The 18,909-nt window shown below is 41.2% G+C and overlaps 2 protein-coding genes across 5 annotated transcripts in view; one reads left to right on the forward strand and one right to left on the reverse strand.

Moving 5' to 3' along the window:
• The window catches only part of oxr1a (oxidation resistance 1a), a 64,335-nt gene extending 54,898 nt beyond the window's left edge, over nt 1-9,437 (forward strand). For 3 of the 4 annotated variants that reach the window (XM_083990170.1, XM_083990169.1, XM_083990172.1), the window contains exons 10-15: nt 1,178-1,258; nt 2,713-2,838; nt 4,608-4,760; nt 4,865-4,960; nt 6,434-6,507; nt 7,191-9,437. In XM_083990170.1, coding sequence (XP_083846296.1) covers nt 1,178-1,258; nt 2,713-2,838; nt 4,608-4,760; nt 4,865-4,960; nt 6,434-6,507; nt 7,191-7,326 — 666 coding nt within the window. In that variant the 3' untranslated portion in view covers nt 7,327-9,437. The remainder of the gene's footprint in view (nt 1-1,177; nt 1,259-2,712; nt 2,839-4,607; nt 4,761-4,864; nt 4,961-6,433; nt 6,508-7,190) is intronic. The other variant, XM_083990171.1, reaches the window with a different exon arrangement.
• A 989-nt stretch (nt 9,438-10,426) lies between these two features.
• Nucleotides 10,427-18,101, reverse strand: sqlea (squalene epoxidase a). Its single transcript, XM_083988967.1, has 11 exons — nt 17,543-18,101; nt 16,954-17,200; nt 15,580-15,757; nt 15,014-15,110; nt 14,810-14,923; nt 14,464-14,635; nt 13,461-13,556; nt 12,952-13,094; nt 12,517-12,613; nt 12,290-12,377; nt 10,427-11,700 (listed from the first exon to the last, which is right to left on the reverse strand). The coding sequence occupies exons 1-11, from the start codon at nt 17,819-17,821 to the stop codon at nt 11,508-11,510; spliced, it is 1,704 nt and encodes a 567-aa protein (XP_083845093.1). The 5' UTR covers nt 17,822-18,101; the 3' UTR covers nt 10,427-11,507.
• Nucleotides 18,102-18,909: the final 808 nt, after the last annotated feature.

Consider the following 18,909-nt stretch of genomic DNA (forward strand, 5'->3'; position numbering starts at 1 on the left):
GAGGACAAAATGCCCCTAAAGTGCTTTCAGGCTGAAGGTGAAGTGAAGCAGAGATGCATTTTTTTGTGAGGGCTGTAATTTATCATCTTATTGCTGCAATACTGAGAGCTGTTTGTCAGCCTAAAAAGGCTTGTCTTAGATATTCAATAAAGGAAAAAAGTGAATTAAAGTAGCTCAAGACATGAGTGCATTTACAGTGTTTATTTTAAGAAGACCCCTGTTTGAAGAGCTAGTGTTGTTGAACGGTGGATCTGTGTATATGACTGTGCTGTGCATGTGAGTTTGTGAGTTTGTTTATCTCGTGCACAAGGCTTTTAAAATATCTGTCTTTTACTGAGACTCAGTGGACTATTATACGCCAACGTTTGTTCAGGGGCAGCGGCAGCAGCTCTCGGTGGAGTATGCAGCAACAGCGTGGGGTGTAACTTTGTTGGACTGTAGCCATGCTTAGTAGGTCATTGTGTTGGTCTGTCTGGGTTGTTGTTTTGTGGATTGTTGTGCCTGACAAACAAGAGGATGGTACAATGTTGGTGGATTTGGCAAAGTGTCGTTGCATCAGAGGGACCTCAGCTATTTTTGTTGTTGTCGTTTTGTGTTTCGGCTTTGAAATCTAGTGGTTTTCACAACCCTCTCCAGAGTTTTTGCGGTTTTGTTTTGTTTTGTTTTGTTCTACTTTTTTGTTCTGTTTTCTTTTTTATTTTACATTTGAAGTTGACTAAAAGGCAGGTTAGTAGTGTAGTGGTTTTTTAAAAGTTTTTTGGCTGCAGTGTTGTTTTTTTATCTTTTGGTGGATTCTCACTAAACAGGCTTGAAACAAAATCCAGTGTTTTATGGAAACAGCAGGTTTGACAAACGCTTCTTAGTATAAAAGACGGTAATATTGAACATATTACACAAACATGCAAAACGACTGAGTGCTCTGAAATACCCCATCCCTTCTCTTTTACCCAAAGTAAACTCTTAATAGGGCCTTAAGCCATTATCTTTGCAGTATGTTTATTTAAACTTTTTAACATCTGCCTTTATTGTAAGGAGGAATGTTAAGTTTTACTGCAAAATAACACACAACTTAGTCCACATTAATTAATTCCCTCCAAAAACTCATTCTTTCCTCCCCATGGCCAGCAGTAGAACTGGCGGTTTTATGTTCCACCTGTTCCTGTCTTTGTACTACCAGGTAGTGTCTCTGACGGAGTACCACCGTCGGATTGATGCTCTAAACAGTGAAGATCTGCGCTCGCTCTGCAAACGACTCCAGGTGCCCTGACCAGCCCTGTCTGTCCCTTCTCCCTGCTGCTGTCTGCACCGACATGGTCATCTTTAGGCTCCGTATATAAAGGCTTTTGGGAGCGGCAGCTACTGCTCCTGCTCCTCCTCCTGCTGCTGCTGCTGCTGTGGCATACTAACATCAAAATCACTCGCCATTGCTAAAAAAAAAAAAATACAAATTGAGAGTGTTTGAGATCACAAACCTCTTTGGAAAATAAATGAAGAATCAATAATTTGTGATCAACTATAAATTGAGTTGTTTTCTTTTTCCTTTTCTCTCTTTTTTGTTTTTTTTGGAGTGATGAGGTCTCCACATGACAGCAGCCTTATCTCCATGTGTCAGGCTTCCCTTCGTAGACGCACTGTCACTGTCACAGTCTTTTTAGCGCTTCAACCCAATGGAGTAGTCTGGTTATTAGCTAGTTTACAGTCACAGTTGTGCTGCCTATAGATAAACACTAGTGTGTGTGTGAGTACTAGTCTTCTTCATGTCCTGTAGGTCACACCAAAATGGGTTAATCGGTAGGAAATTCCCCCTTTTTTCTTAAAAAAGAAAATTGCCTTTGATCAGATTAGGTGAATGTGGCCTGTATGAGCACTAAGAAAGAGAGAGACGGCCAGGACAAAGAGATGGTGTGTCGGCGAGAGAGGGTGGAAGTAAGACTCCCCTGACAGGGTGAATGATGTTTTCTGCGGACAATGCAGACAGGCCCTATTTGAATGAGAAGTGAAACATGAGAGCATCCCAGCCACCAGTGGCAAAGCGCTCCACAATCAGCCTCTGTTATCGAGAAAGATAAATAACCCAAACAGTCCGTTGGTCAGAGAAAATGTCAAACAGTGGAGTGCAAATAATTCATTGGCTTGATTTCCTATTCACTTTGCATTCTCCTCTCCCAGACAATGTCTCTGCCCGCTCTCCCAGTTCTGCCAAACCAGTCCTAGTCATCTGGCATTGAAGAGTGAGCAGGAAGATATTCAGCTGTCATCATCAAATTGTTGGATTACCAGTGTGTTGCTAGAAAACACTTTGTTTATAATTTTATCAGGAAAACTGACAGATTCAAAGCACAGAAATGCTGAATTTTTAGCTTTTGTAGCTAAAGTTAGGTTTCCTCATGCAGTTAAACCCATTCTGCTTTGCAGAAGTTGTTATTTACAACTGCATTTTACCACTTCCAGTCTCACTCTGTGTAGAAATGATAATGATCTCAACCTATCACAAGGTTGTGCCTCCTTAATTGGGTACCGCCGTAGCTAACCTGACTAGTTTTACCTGCTGTATCAGTACCCTGGTATCATGCAAATCCAAAGTCGTAGATAGAAGACAGTAGCTGACATTTAAACCCACTATCCACTGTCGGTGCTCTGTGCCTGGGAACTCAAGTTACACCACGTGTTGTTACTGTACAATGCATATCTGACTTTTATTTGTACTTATAGATCACCACCAAGGAGGAGGTGAATTCCAAGCATGGCACGTCCATCAAGACCGACCTTGAGCCGGAGACGTTCAAACCCAACCTCAGAGAACCCAGTGACCTCCTGGAGGCCGACCAGATAGAGAAGGTACTGTACAGGCTGCTGTGTGAACTTGTTATGAAGCCTGACAAATAATGCGTGATTTGTAACTGTCATTCTTTAAAGAGGAACTATGCAAGATTTTTATCTTAGCTATGCTACATTTTTACCTTAATCAAACAGCTTTGGAGTAATTGTGATGGTGTAATAAATGACATGTAACTTGTTACGAGGGAGAATGGAGGCTCTCTGCCTTTCACGTAGCGTCTTTTGCCTGAAAAACAACTTAACAAGATCAGAGCCTCCAACCCGGTGTCCAAACAAACACTCCCTGTAACCCGTAATCCCTTGTTTATCACAAATTTACATGTTGTAACATTGTATATGGTATATAATGTATTGCTTGATTGATCTCTCGTTGTAAACAAATGCACATGGCCAGGAGGAGGGTTAGCAACACAGCGGAAAAGCGACCGGACTTGCATAGTTCCCCTTTAAGTTGTATTTCCAAAGACAGATATGCTCATTTGTCTCAGCTCCATTGTTGTTAAAAGAATCTTAAAACTTAACTTAGACATGTTGAGATCGACTCAGTCCCATACACGTGCTGCCAGAAATAGGCATTGCACAGTGCACACACGCAGCGCAGCGCAGCTCCAAATGAGTCCCAGTTGGCACATCGACCAATAGATTGCCAATATGCGGCTTCCTTTAATCACTCTGAGGAAGGAGCTCAGAGCTGAGACCCGGCTCACAGCAGAGCAGAGGTGAGCTCAGTGGGGGCTCATCTCCTCGCGGCTTTTGTTTCCAGCCTACCGATTAGACGACGGCTTCCAGCATCCAACCACAGGAGGATGTGCTGAGCCGACAAGAAAAAAAAAAAATAACAAAAGGGGGGACTGATGATGAATTATTGGGAAAGTGGAGCATCTTAGTTTCATACAGCATAAAACAGTGATATATACAGTACAGGCCAAAAGTTTGGACACACTCAATGCATTTCCTTTATTTTCATGACTATTTACATTGTAGATTCTCACTGAAATTCCACTAATGAACCCTGACAAGAATGAACCTGTGAAGTGAAAACCATGTTCAGGTCAGGTTCACCTCTTGAAGCTCATCAAGAAAATGCCAAGAGCAAAAAGCAGTAATCAGAGCAAAGGGTGGCTACTTTGAAGAAACTAGAATTGGTGGGGTCAGAGATAGAGGAGGAGGAGGAAGAAGGAGAGGAAGAAGAAAAGAGGAAAGAGAAGACTAAGAAGAAAAGACATGTTTTCAGTTATTTCACACTTTTTTTGTTAATTCCACATGTGTTCATTCATAGTTTTGGTGCCTTCAGTGAGAGTAAAGGAAACACATTGAATGAGAAGGTGTGTCCAAACTTTTGGCCTGTACTGTACCTCAAAAAAGTTGTCATTTTAATTCCATGTTTTAGTCCGTGTCTGCTTTATCTGTACATTAAAATGACGCATACACTGTGCTGCTGTGTCTCCAAGCGCCTATGTCGGCTTTATCTCCCCCGTGCACCGCAGCCACTGTTAATCCTCCAGTCTGTCAGCAGCAGCAGGGCAGCAGCTCTCTCAGGGAGTGTGCTGCTGGACCTCTCTTTCTCTTGAGGCTCCTCTTGTGTGTACCGAGCCCTGTTACTCTTCTTTAAACGCCAGACGGTGTTAAAAGGTCACCGCAGATGTAATTGAGCATTGCCGGCTCTGACCTTTCTGTTTTTCAATTCCTTTTCTCTTTTCTCTTTTCTCTCTCCCCCCTTCACCCCTCGTTTTTGATTATTATCCCCCCCCTCCCACACACATACACAGCTTGCTAGGAATCTCCCACCACGGACCATTGGGTACCCATGGACGCTGGCCTTTGGCACATCAAAGCATGGCATGAGCATTAAGACGCTGTACAGAGCCATGCAGGGCCAGGACACACCAGTGCTCATGGTGATTAAAGACAGCGACGGCCAGGTAAGCTGCACATTTAACAGAAATAGTTTGCCGGAAGTTTTTAGCACTAAACATTTTCTATTAAATAAAGAGCCTACAATAATCAGCTGTTTTTATTCCTCCAGGTCTTTGGTGCGTTGGCGTCAGAGCCCTTTAAAGTCAGCGATGGTTTTTATGGCACAGGAGAGACCTTCCTCTTCACCTTCAATCCAGAGTTTGAGGTCAGTGCCATCAGTTTTTGTCCCATTAGATTGAACTGTTTGATTGTGTTATTCTACATTTTTTATGCTTAGAGAACATCCAGCAGAACTTAAAGGGAACTAGGAAACTAGGAAACGCTCGGCGAGCCAACCACTAAATAATAATAACAAAATAACTATAAAGACAAAACGAAATGGACCCCTTAACAAGTGTGGGTAACGTAGATTCATCCACATTAATATGAGACTTTTTTATAACCAAAAAAAAACTCCTCTGTGTCCGTTTAAGTGTAAGTGGTTTGTGTTGCTGTAAAGCTGCACTAATCAGGGTTTTATATCAGCAGTGGATTCAGTACTTATTTGTAACAAGGAAGGCGTTGCTTTTTTTAGTGACAACCCCGTTTGGACCGACCACCCTCTCTGTGTCTCTGCAGCAGCTCTGAGCTCGACACAGCTACAGGCTCCTTGTTTTGGTTTTGTAGCTACAACTTTACAGTTTTCTCACTGCTCTCGTCAGACTTGTTTACAGGTGAACTTAGTAGTGTAGCATTCGGCAGTTACAGAGTCTCGTCTCTAAAAGCAAGACTCAACATGAGCCTTAAATCCATCAGACAGCCAGAGACACGGCTTCAAATGAATACTGATGTTTCTCACTTTCTGCTGGATGCGTTAATAGGCAGCTATAACAACATCAACTTTTATAAGATGATAATATGTCCGTGTTGTGTTTACAGCTTGTTCTGCTGCACCCGAGTGACCTAAAAAATCAATCAATACTGCTTTGAAATATATTGTTTCTATTAAAACGTGGGCCAAGGCAACTGCTTAACACACACATGCACACACACACACACATACTCAATTCCAGCAGAATCCTATTGTGTTAAGCTGAAAACATAATTGGAAAACACTGTCTGGCTGAATACTTTCATGCATGTTCTTTTGGCATGTGACCTGCAAACTTGCTCTGCTCTTCTTCACACACGTCACGCTAACTGCTTATCTGTACATCTTTATACATGACGATGACAGCTCAGCTCAGTGGTGTTGTTTAGTGTTTTGTAACTTGCATTCTTGGTTTCGCTCTGCTCTGTTTTTAACAATGAGCTTTGCACTTAATGGATTCAGCCCAGGGACACCGAATGAATGAGCCGAAAGCAACAGAGAGACTCGCTGGCTGAGATTATTGTCTCACTCATTGTACCACTGACAAAAAACACTTGCACCACAAGACCAGTTTGAGAGACGCTGCAGTCACGAAACTATTCCACATTAAGGGTCTTTAATAGCCTCGTTAATGTCTGAAGAAGATCATAATCTGCTGTGAATGATATGTGACTGTATCAGAGGATTGTGACAGGAACCAGGAAGCAGCACTGATGATTAGATTTCATGTTGATCAGGATAAAGATGGGGGAATAATAAATGTATGTCAACAATGCATAATGTCTTCTATATCTTCTAACGTTGTGCGCTCTATTGTGTCTGCAACAGGTGTACAAATGGACAGGTGACAACATGTTCTTCATCAAGGGAGACATGGACTCCTTAGCATTTGGTGGAGGAAGGTGAGGACACTCAGAATCTGATCATATTAAAATGTGGTTAATTGGTTTATGTGAATTTAAGCATTAAAAACCCAGATAGATAAATTTTCATTTATTTTACTGTTTCTGATTCGGGGTGGGTCCCCACGTTACTTAGAAACTACGTTCTTTGAATGTAATTATTTGTATCAGGCCAAGGTCTGGATATTATTTTTGAAATTTTCAGCACTGTTTATATTATTCTGTATGAATTTTTCGATACTTTTGAACTTTGAAGCCAAATTTTAATTTATTTATTTGCCAACTCCAAGAAATATGAACAAGCCTTTTCATTTCAAGGGAAGCAAAAATACATTTTTTAAATTTCAGCAATTCTTGAAGAACTTGATAAATAAAAACTTGATGAGAATTTTATAAGAAATGTACAAATTTGTTCTAAATGAGTAAATATCTCAACAATTAAATATGAACCCTATTAAATCTTATTGATTCAATCTGACCAGATATTTCAGTGGCAACCTCCGATGAAGTATTTAGATTCAACACACCGCTGTAGTCATGAATGCACTTTCATAGCAGGTTATATAAGATACTGAGGATTGTAAGGAGATATTCCAGTGTGGAGAATCTGCTTTTGCAGCCAGAAACTCCTCGGTACCTCGAGATAACCTGATTAACACGGCATGTGTCGTCTTCTCTTCTAGCGGCGAGTTTGGCCTGTGGCTGGACGGAGACCTTTACCACGGCAGAAGTCACTCGTGTAAAACGTTTGGGAACCCCATGCTCTCCAAAAAGGAGGATTTCTATGTGCAGGACATAGAGATCTGGGCTTTTGAATAACAAAACATTGCATCACAGGGAAAAAAAACAAGTCCTACAAAAGGGCAAAGCGAGGAGTCGTCCTTGCTTTAGAACAATGGCAATGTCCCAAACCCAACTGCACATCACCAAGGCTCCCCAGGCCGGAAGCCAGCTATCGGATGCTTGTTGTGCGTTACTACTGCAGTTATTACGGAGCTTTTTTTTCTTTGTGAAAAATTACCTTTGTGTGTATCTTGTTACAGCCTTGTGCAGCGTCTTTGCAGAGCAGGGGGAGTGTGTAAAGCAGTGATAAATAGATGGTGAAGAGACTGTGAGATGAGGTTGTACCAGAGGGGATGAGTGAGTGAGTGAGCGAGTGAGTGAGTGAGGAAGGAAGGAAGGAAGGAAGAAGGATGCAGGACCATCAGGCCTTGAAAGAGAGAGGACGGCACCATCGGAGCTCCCTCTTCGCTGAGAGGCGGTGAAGATGATGGCGGCTGCGGTTGCTGCTGCTGCACGAATGAGAGATGAGAGAGAGAGAGAGAACTGCCCTTACTGCTACAGATTGTGTATCTGAACTTCACAGAACCTCAAGGAGTCCCAGCAACCCCTCTCAATCTCAAATCCCCCTAGGACTTTGTTAAATCGGTAGGATGTTACTCACTGTGCTGTCAGCCTTGACGGAGAGAGACCCAGTTATAGAGGGAGGAGGAAAGAGGAGGAGACGAAAGCTGATCACATTCCATTATTCTTGGTGATGGTGGACTGTCAAAGTAAAAAAAAGTTGTGATTTGTGGTAAAACACCAATATTACAAAACACATCAGCAGCAGGATACGATGACACTTAAAACTCAGAGAAGCGGGTGGTGGCGGTGGTGCGGCGTGGTGGTGGTGGTGGGGGGGGGGCGGGGGACGAGTCTTTACAGCTTTTGGGTTGTCTTCTGAGGCTAAACTTATAGAGTATTGTGTATTGTAGTCCTCCTGTTGTTCACTGTCATAGCACACCATCTGAAAGCACATAGCTATAATCAGATCACCCATCGTCGTAATGTTCTGTTCAGTGGGTGTACGTGTGAGTCCAGCTAACACCGGCTCCTCTCGCGGGACGCTGGCTGTACTGTTTGTAGACAGTAACGTGTTGCAATAGATTTGTGGAATATGCAAATAACTGTCCTGTGACCTCAAATACCTGCAGGTCGCGGCACTTTTGCCGCCGCCTGTTCGCTCTTTCAAGAGAGAAACTTGTAAAGCTTTTACGTCTTGATACACAATTGCTTTTCTGGGTATCATTTGAAAAGCCTGAGACGTGGTTAACTGTTTTACATGCATATATGACAATTATATATCGGTATATATGATTATATATATGGGTTTATATAATCATATATATTTTGCTGTTAAGTGTGACAGTGATCTATTTGTGCTGATATTTCAGCTGTTACAATATAATGTATATTACCCTGTAAATTAATGTCAAAATAGATTTGTTTCAATATATATATATATATATAGATATATAGATATAAATATACACAATGCTATATAAATATATATATATATATATATGTATAATATAAAGTGTGGATTGGTGGGTTGCTTCTAGCACTTTAATCTGGTGTAAAAGCGTTAAAACCAGGTTCTTAGATTCTCTTAGCAGTAGCTGTACAGTACTCTTTTGTTTAGATCATTAAGATGTTAACTGTTAGTAGAAAGCTTGCTGCTACCAATATCAATAAGGGTATGCCCTAATGCTCTGTGTCTAAAAAGGAGGATTACACTGCGATAGGAAGGGGGGGTTGAATGTGGTAAAAAAAAAAAAACGCAGCAGAAGGGCTCGGTTTCTCTCCTCATGTGGCTGCCAGGTGAGTCTCAGTAGGTACAGTGCAGGTAGGTATGTGCAGGTAGACTGACTGACCTCTGACAGGCAGATGATGGCGGGTGAAGGGTGAAGTGTGTACAGTACGCAACGCAACCCTCCCCCCACCCCCCAAAGGAGCTTTCTTCCCCCCTTTTCTGGTCTTCCACACCAGTATTTGTGTCCTTGTGGAGAGTCACAAAGAATAATATGGATAATTCTTCCAATTATTTCACCAGAATACAATGTATCAGTGATGTATAAATAACAATAAAGCTAAATTAATTGTTGTAACCTGGGATACGGCTGAGTTTGTGATGCTTCTTTTTCCCGTTTATCTTCTACTTGTTCTCTCAGGTCAGGATTAATGAAGACAGTGAGTTCAAAGTCTGGAGTGTGCCACAGGAAGTGCTGTTTACATATTTCTTATAACATAAAAAATGCATTATAAAATGAGTAAAAAATTATAATTTGTCTAATTAATAACTGAATTGTTTAGATATCAGGGATCTGACATAAAACTGCAGGTTTATTTCATTCTTGTTACACCCCAAAAAAGCCTGTGTTTGACCTCTGTAGCCTGCTTCACATCTCTGTGTGAGGTTTGTGGCTTCAGGCCATGTTGGCAGCTTTTAGCGTAACACCCTAAATCCCCAATAACATGGGTAGCTACCGGGGTTTGACTGGTAGAAGGGTCTATGTCATGTCCATTTACAGTGGATATCACACATTATGTCCTTTTTTTTGACGCCTTAATGCCTAAAATAATATATCCAAACATCTATTGCTCATTCACTGTATTGTATCTTTTAAAAAAAAACATGAATGTTCCCACCAATCTCTCATCAAAACCAACCCAGATGTACAAAGCTGCAGCAAAAGAGCATTACCAAACAACAATTCATCAAATCCCAGTATACATTTTCCTGAATTTAAAAGCTAAAGCAGAGCAGAGGAACTTAATCCAGTCTATAGAGAGCTGCATTGTTGCAGACAGGGAGATAAACAGATGAACCAGGGCTTCAGCTGTGAGTGAGCGCCATCTAGTGGTCGCAGTTGTCAGTGTTGGTCCACTAGTGCTAAAACCCAAACACTTAATTTTCATTGCCCTAGGGATTTGTTGATGTTTGATCTTATGATCTTAATATATTAATAATACTATTTATTAGGTATTTAATTAATAACAGAGGTGTGTGTACTCATGCAAATCATCTGGAAGAGTCTGCTGTCAAAAAACAAAATAAAAAAACAACTAAAACATGAGCATGTTTGTCACAAGTTATTTATTTAATGGCTGATCAAGCCCAACACAGGTAAACACGACACTGCAGCTGTGGTGAATTACACGACAGGAGCTCGGTGTCTCTGTCAGCCCAGGAGCAACAACACCTGAGCATCATGCGCTGACTCGGTCCTGCTGTGAGCCACCGTGCGCTCCCCCCTCTGTGTGTCAGTCAGGCCCCAGTCAAACCCAAACTTCCCCCAGGCACCATGATGCATCAGGTGTTTACTGTCAACCAGCAGCAGTAACACAGTGCAGGGATCCCTCTTTGGGTTCTGGGATCATAAGTTTGTCAGATTTAACTGTACCGTCACGTCGGCATATTTCAGAGTTTAAATGTGTTACAAAAAGACTCGGAGAGCAACAGTCTTAGAAAGGCAGGAAACAAATACAGGAAATCATGCGAACAGAAAGTACTGCTGACCTCTTGCTCCACACAGTGAGGCTGATAACATCCTGATTTTTGCTCGAAATCCAGTGTAAACAACTTTGTTTTATGACCCAGTGCTTTAGATTTAAAATGATGTATTCTTTTTTTTTTTTATTAAAAAAATATATCACCATTGGACATTATTCCCTATATTAAATACAGGCTAAATCAGCTCAACAAGAAAATATACAGCAGAAAAAGTGGATCTATTGCAGAATTATACAGAATTATAACTCAGATGCCATGTTCCACATGGTTACTCTGTTTGGCAGGAATAATTCAACAGCGTCGGAGATTCAGTGTTCATCATCATGAATTTGTGCGAGTTAATTTGCAGTATATTGCAAAACTTTAGCAATAAAGGCCAGACTGGAGGTGAGCATGAGCCCTGCTAATTGCACAGTGTGGTGTCGTTGCATGTCCAAACTGGGACAAGGCATGAAGTTGGATATTAAGATAATAACATCTTCAGTGGCAGGGGCATATAATTGTAGAAAATCCTCAGTAGCAAAATCACTGTTTAAGACGGCAGCAGCAGGAAGGCAAACATAGAAAGTACTGTCAGATACCAGCTTTTTGCTCCAGACGAAGCAACAAAGTTGTGGTTGGGATCGGCCTGTTTGGGTCCAGGTACAGTATACTGTAGCGCTCTTTAGTACACGAGGTACTTGAATTCAGAATAGATGAGTGGAAACATGACAGTACAGGCTCGATACAGGATGGCTACGCTCTTAAATACGGCTCGAGGTTTGGTGATCCAGGACTCGGACTTGAAGTTGAAGTAGATTGCGAAGAGAGCCACAGCAAAGAAGTGTCCAATAAGGGTCATGGGTTTAGGAGTCAACCTGGCAAGAAAAAAAATAAATAAATAAGCATGGTACTCATCTTGTTCATCTTGTATCTGAAGTAAAAGTCTGACATTTTGGTAGCACACTTTTTTTTTTAAATGGCTCTTCTGACTAGCTTAGTTTAGCACAAATACAGGTGCAGTGGGGAAAATAAGTATTTGATCCCCTGCTAATTTTGTACGTTTGGTCCCTCACAAAGAAATGGACGGTCTATAGTTTTTATGGTTAGTTTATTCTAACAGAGAGAGACAGAATATCAACAAAACATCCAGAAATAATATCATCATATAAAAAAGTGAAATAAGGGAACAAATCTGCAGCAGATTAAATACTTATTTTCCCTGCTGTAAATGGGAAATAATCCAGCCAATAACTACCATAAAACCACCACTTGTGTATTAGTTCAGACTAAATGAACAAGATATAATTAAAACTTCTGCTAGTTTCAGCTCTTTCTTTATTCCACAATTAACTAGTTCAGCTCAAATTGAAAAGATATATGATCTTTGATAACTTTTAAGATATTTCCCAAAATGTCCCAAAACAATTATTGTAGTCACTGTAGAGGATGTCATTAAATGCTTACACTGAGAGAAGTCCAATAGGTCCAGCAATGCACTCTCCTCCCAGCTTGAAATACTGGAAACAGGCTTTTCTCAGTTCATGGAGAGAATCTAGACAACAACAAAACAACCACATGGGCATGATGAAAGTCAAAAACCACTATTATCTGATGTTGAAATGACTTATACAACGCTTAATAATAATACTAATAATAATAATAATCATGATGCAGAGGCAGCAGAGACTCACTGTCTGTGGCTGCGAAAAGCTCGTACAGGGCCTGGGCCAACACATTCACCACAAAGGAATGTGATGACTTGCGTTCCCAGTGGAATTTTTTCTTTGCCTATTGAGGAGAAGGAGAGGGGAAAAAAAGAGGCAGAGTTTAATATTGCGCGCTGGTCTGCAGTCTCTCACCTACAGCTGAGGTAATAACAGGACGAGGCAAAGGTGATGCAGCACAGCTTCCAAATATAGCCTCTACTTTGCTGTCGTACACAAGTAGCAGGAAGATTAAAGGCCCCTCCTTCCTCTGCAGGCTCTGCACACAGGCCTTACAGTATGTTTTTATGTAGATGTTATACATGATAAAGTGTAACTTGAATGACGTCAAAGGTTTTTCTCGTCATGACATGAAAAGGCTTGGATGAATAATTTAGGAGTTGACGTGTTTTCTGCGTTTACCTGCAGCATGGCTCTGTCATCGTACAGATCTGGGATGTTCTTGAGCAGGCTCCTCCAGATGCCAACGTCATTGAGAGCAACGCTCATCCCTCCACCCGTCAGCGGATGCCTCATGTTGTATGCATCACCCAGAAGAAGCACGCCTGTGAAAGACATAGTGCTGTTTGAGAAAAAAAAATGCACCACAAGTTGTTGTGTATTAAATAGGCAAAAGGCAGAGCTGTTCCCTCTCTTTATGTGTTTATGCTTAGCTAACCAGCTGCTGGCTATGGCTTCTTATTAAACATTACAAGATATGAGAATTGACTTTATCGTTGGTCAAAGAGGATGTGGTTTTGAATTCATCCTTCAAGCGAAACATGATGATTTAACTTTATTTTTGCAGTAATGTCCGAAGTGATGCACTCCTCTGAAGACGTGCATTATACCGTACACATGCTGAAATCAGTTCGATATAGATCCCCTCTGGCTATCTTAAACAGCAAGCACAGTCGATAACACTTCAGTACCTGGCTTATTGACAGGGGAGGGAGGGAGGAAGCTGGCAGGCATGGACCTCAGTCGATCGTTCTGCAGCGCCACCATGAAAGGCTCCTGTAAATGCTCTGGAGGAAGGAGAGAAAGCGAGAGCACAGGTGGTCGATCACTTAGCTGGCTCTGTGGATGAAAACCTGAAGGTGCATGCTGCGGCGAGGGTGGGGAGGGAGGGGAGGGAGGGGGAAGTCTGTTTTCTTTTGGTGTCTGAATGTACAGTTATCAATGTATCAGTGTGACCGGCTGCACCGACGCCATTTCAGCCGGACCTCTGAGAAGGTTACAGGAGCCGGCTGGTGCTTTGATAATGCGGCTTTGATATTTCAGCTGAATAACAGAAGCACGTCTCCGATGTCAGAGCTTTCAACTGCGGCTTCCTCAGCAGCAGACTGGATATATTCAACACCACTGATTCCCATGTCGGGCATCAGTGCTTTATGAAAAGTTGTGCAAAGATACACTGCAAAAACTCATAATCTTACCAAGAATATTTGTCTTATCTCTAGTCAAAATGTCATTTCTAGTCAAAATAAATCTAATTATACTTTAAATAAGACTCATCACATTTAAAAAGTAGCTTGTTTTTAGACACTTTTTACTTTTTTCAAGCAAATTTTCCACTTTAAATAAGTAGAAAAATATGATAGTGGAGCAAGTTTTTCTTTCTTATTACAAGCACAAAAAACTTGCTTTCAGTGGCAGATTTTTCTACCTATTTTAATTGAAAATTGGTTTGAAACTGTCTAAAAACAAGTTAATTTTTAGGTGATGAGTTTTATTTTTAGTGGAAAGAGATTAGTTTTGACTAAAATTTAGACATTTTGACAAGAAATAAGACAAATATTCTTGGAAAGATTTTGAGTTTTTGCAGTGTAAATGACTCCAGGAGAATAGTTTTAAATAATCAAATTTCCATTAGAAATAGTTATATCAAAATTAAAAGCTCATGTTAAAGACATGTTAAAGTTAAGGTTGTACCTGGGAGCTGTGGGTGGATCTTCTCAGCCATGTACTCTGTCAGGTTGCGCGGCATGTCCCCTCTGATGTCCACCAGCACTCTGGTTTGTGACGAGGAGACCTGGTAGATGAGCACGGGGCTGGGGTTAGCCAGCACCAGCTCAGCGTGGTTGGCTTTAAACTGGGGACAGTCCTGGGAAGAAGCAAAGATGAGAAGTTAATTGGTGAATCCTGGTGCAGCGGATTGTAGTTTTGTACTCCACTCTTGGTCGGTATATTTGAAATTGGTGAAATTTGTAAGTGATTTGACCATAACTCATATTTTTGAAACACGTTTGGCTCATGTCTGTTGATTCAGTGCAGTTACCTGCATGAGGCATCCTACAAAGTGAGAGGAGACGTGAGCTTTCCCAGAGACGAGGGTCTTTCTGAATTTGGAGAAACAGCCGTCGGCCACCACGGTCAGGGCTGCGTGGATTTCCTGCAGGACACAGGATCACATATATTAAACATTCAAGCATGAATGGGAGTTACAACTTGTACAAACAGTTTGAGTTGTGTCTTTTTTTACCTTGATGTCTCCAGTTTCTTTATCCTTGTACTGGATTCCTGTCACGCAGCCGTTCTCCTCCTGCAAACTGTTCACGGTGCCTTCTACGAATGTGACACTGGGGGGCGCAATAAGACACAGACTTCAGCATGCATAGGCAACATTATAAAGAGTAAAGGTCTGTTGGTTAGTAATTAAGCCTTTTCAGTCAACTTGTCTCAAAATACATTCATTCTTGAAGTGCATTTAATAAACTAACTAACTAATAACTGTATTAATGAGATACCTTCAAGTACATTCTGGTAAATATTCTATCATCACCATATATTATTATAGATATAGCTCAGAGCTCAAGAAGAAGCCATGTTTATTTATTTATTTTATTTAAACCAAACTGCTCATGTCACTTTGCTTTATAGGGCAGAACAAATGAGGAAGATCTGAAGACGAGGCAGGAAGCTGCAGCCACCAGATTTTAAATGTATACTTCTGGCCGTTCTTTAACTCTCAGTGCTCAGTGTCAAAAACAGTATCATCATCATCTCATTAACCAGTTGGCACATGATGGTTTTCACCACTCTGCTCACTTTGGCTCGGCGAGGGCGGCTCTCCTCAGGCCCATGATGAACCGACCGTGATGGAAAGCGCGTCCACACTGGACGCTGGTCTCCTCCTGAGGGTAGGGGATCTCCACCTCCGTGCAGCTCTCCATGTCATGGATCACGTAGCCGTTGACCAGATGGGCGTCCAGACCCTCCACTGAACCTGAGGCCAAACAAACACACACACACACACACACATGCAACAGGTTACAGTTTCACCGCCCACATTCATTATTCATGCAGTCTGTTGCTGCTGCTAACATGCAGACAGATGAGATGGACCAGAAGACAGCGACTGACACGACCCTCTTAGTACTTGAATAGTTTTTAAATGGGAAATCAACCTCCACTTTAATGTTAACACTGAAATATACAGCCCTTGTGCTCATGTTTTCATAGCACCATTATATCAATGGAAATATCTTGATGCATTTTTCTCCTTTACATCCTTTTACACCCTCAGGATTTATATAACTCACTCATCCTATAATAGCATCTTTGTATTAGGGTCTTGAATCCTGTTCCTTTTCAGCATTCATTTACTTAGAGTTTATGAATGTGGAGATTTTCTTTTCACTAATCACAATAGAGTAACTGTAAACTCACTGATACACACACTGTACCTGTGAACATCTTATAAATGTATTCAAGTCATTAATCTTTGTGTGTTACAGGGACACTGTAAAAGATCCTCTTCTCTCTGAATCGATGCTTTACATCAAACTGGATTCATTTGTTATTTGAAAGATTTCATAGAAATTCTAGAGGAGATTGGTTATATGTATATATGTATGAGGTCTGATTAAAAAACTCAGGAACCCACAGACTGATGAAACTCTGGGTTCAGAATTACGTATTACTATTTAAACCTGAATAAACATAAGTTAAAGTTAAGGGGGAGAAGTATTTGAATCGTTTTAGTCCTTTCATTGGAGAACTTTTCCTGGTTTTACTTTCCAACTAAGTGTTTTTTTCTCTTAATATTAGTTTCTGTTGGTTTTTCAACACTTGCCTACTTTTAAAACTATTGATTTCTTCTTCTTTTTTTTTCTCCATTCGTAAAGTACATTGTGAAAAATGCTCTAAAAAACAATGATTGTTACTATTATTTTAAGAATTTATTGCACAAAACCTTGTGTGAGCTTCTTTTGTCAGGACGGTGTGAGTCAGACAAACAGTAAAACAGCTGTCAGCAGATTCTGATTCAGATTTTGCTTATCCCAATTGGTGCAAAGAGACACGTAACATCACCTTCTCCGGCTGAGCCCTGCCCACTTCACAACAGTCAACAACAACAGTGAGACACAAGAAGAAACAATAACCAAACACACTAATATTAAAGTAGTCTCTGTCACTCACCCTCCAGCCCGAGCTCCTTCAGAGCCCTGTATCCTCCAGGCTGCAGCAGCTCTCCAACTATCCTGTCTGGCTCCTTCAGGTCTCTCTCCACCACCACCACCTTCTTCCCATCCCGGGCCAGGACAGCCGCCATCGCCGAGCCCAGGACCCCGGCCCCAACTATCACCACATCTGGCTCGGGGGCCACAGAGGAGCTGCTGGCCGACTCGGAGACCTCTGCTGCCACTCTTCTCCTCGTTCTCCGGCTCTGGAAAAACAAGAGGCAGTGGAAAGAGAGCCTCATCAGTCACACACACAAGTGTAAAGTTCAAACTGAACTGTACAGTAAAGGAAAAGGAACATGTTGTACATTTTTACTGGAATATATAAAAACCCATGAGCATTTTGTGAACTTGTCTTTAGCTCAGGGCTGACTGAATAAAACTTTATAACATATTCTTGAGAAAGATTTTTATCACAAAAATTCAAAAAAGTGAATGAAAATAATAATTATTTTAAAAAAAAAACCTAGTCCCACTTTTATTCTGCCATCTCCCTTTGTCTTCCTTTGTTCAATAAAGCAACATGAATCCATAATGAATTATCTTACCTCTGTGCAGCTGTTCTCTGCTTTCTCGCTCCTCTGTGCTGAAGTTTGAGGGATTAAGTGGTTGATAACAGGAACAAAAGACAGAAGGCTCAGAGGCAAATGAAACACCTGAGACAATCCGAGCCTGTGCCCATCAAAGTACCTGATATAAGACAGCAGCAGCCCCAACGTGAGGAACACGGCTGCGGCCAGAAGCAGCTCTTTGTGAGCGAAACTCAGAAGCATGTCGGATTTTTTGTAAAGATATGTGAAGCTCGCTATTCCCAGAAAAGTCCACATGTTTAAGGAATTAAAAAAAAAAAATTAAATAAGTAACATGAAAGAGCAAAGTGCTGAGAGACGGGTTTTGTTCAGGCTGATTAAAAAAAATCACCTCGCAGTAAGAAACAGTTATAAATGTTTCTTCATTATTTCTCAGGTGCTCCAAAAAAAAAAATCAGCCAGTCAACCCAAAACAAATTGTTACATCTGTAAGTCATGGGCATTTGTCGGAGAGATGCTGTTGAATAATTTATGCTAATGAGAAACGCGCACGACTTGGGATTCGGTGGCGTCACCTCCCGCCTCCTCCGCAGCTCAGCCGGCCAATCAGCGGTGACGTGCCGGTGAGCAGAGCTCGCGCTATCCCCTGATTGGCCGGACGCCCCGGCGATGGGCCTCCTCTCGGCTGCTGATTGGACAGAGGGACAGCAGGCTGGTAGTATGATGTGATGTCAGTGGAAAGGTGAGTGTCACATCCACATCTATATCATAGTGGAGCCAGAGATTGTTTATGTCGCACAGGAAAACCACTCTGAGTGTAAAAAAAAAAAAAAAAAAAACCCCAGAGGCAGTCTAGAAGCAGAGACCGTGAGCTGCTGTAACCTCCATAGCAACAGAAAGTTGTGCACACTGAAACAAAAGTCATTAATTAGCCTACACAGTGCAAGGAGAGTGATTGCATTATATTGGAAAAATGTAGAACCACCATCACTGGCAATATGGAAGACGGAGTTGATGACTTGATTAAAGGTAAACAGGAGGAGTTTGCTTGGATTTGGGAGTCATTTATGTCATTCCTGACCAATGAAACGGATAACACTGACTGAATAACAGGTTAAGAAATGATCCTGCCTTTTATTTTATTTTGTTCCATCTTATTCTTATTTATTCATTTTACTCCATTAGTTTGATGTCTGTTGTAACACTGTCCATTTCATTTAGGCTATGCCTTTTCTTTGTCTGTGTGAATGAGTGGCTGGATATAAATGAAAATGTTTGTACATTCGACATAAAGTTTGATAGGCTATGCACTTGAAACTGAAAATAAAAAATATTGTTAAAAAAAAGAAATGAGCCTACACAAAACACATCACAATAATATTAAT

The sequence above is a fragment of the Trachurus trachurus genome, assembly GCF_905171665.1.
Source record: "Trachurus trachurus genome assembly, chromosome: 16".
Lineage (NCBI taxonomy): Eukaryota > Metazoa > Chordata > Actinopteri > Carangiformes > Carangidae > Trachurus > Trachurus trachurus.

What these genes read in the sequence shown, in the direction of transcription:
- sqlea (XM_083988967.1), bottom strand. Translation starts at nt 17,821, where the DNA reads ATGTGGACTTTTCTGGGAATAGCGAGCTTCACATATCTTTACAAAAAA. An exon ending in CAGAGAACAGCTGCACAGAG is followed by an intron (nt 17,201 to 17,542) that starts GTAAGATAATTC and finishes TTGTTTTTCCAG; the next exon opens with AGCCGGAGAACGAGGAGAAG. An exon ending in CTCCCCTGTCAATAAGCCAG is followed by an intron (nt 13,095 to 13,460) that starts GTACTGAAGTGT and finishes TGTCTTTCACAG; the next exon opens with GCGTGCTTCTTCTGGGTGAT.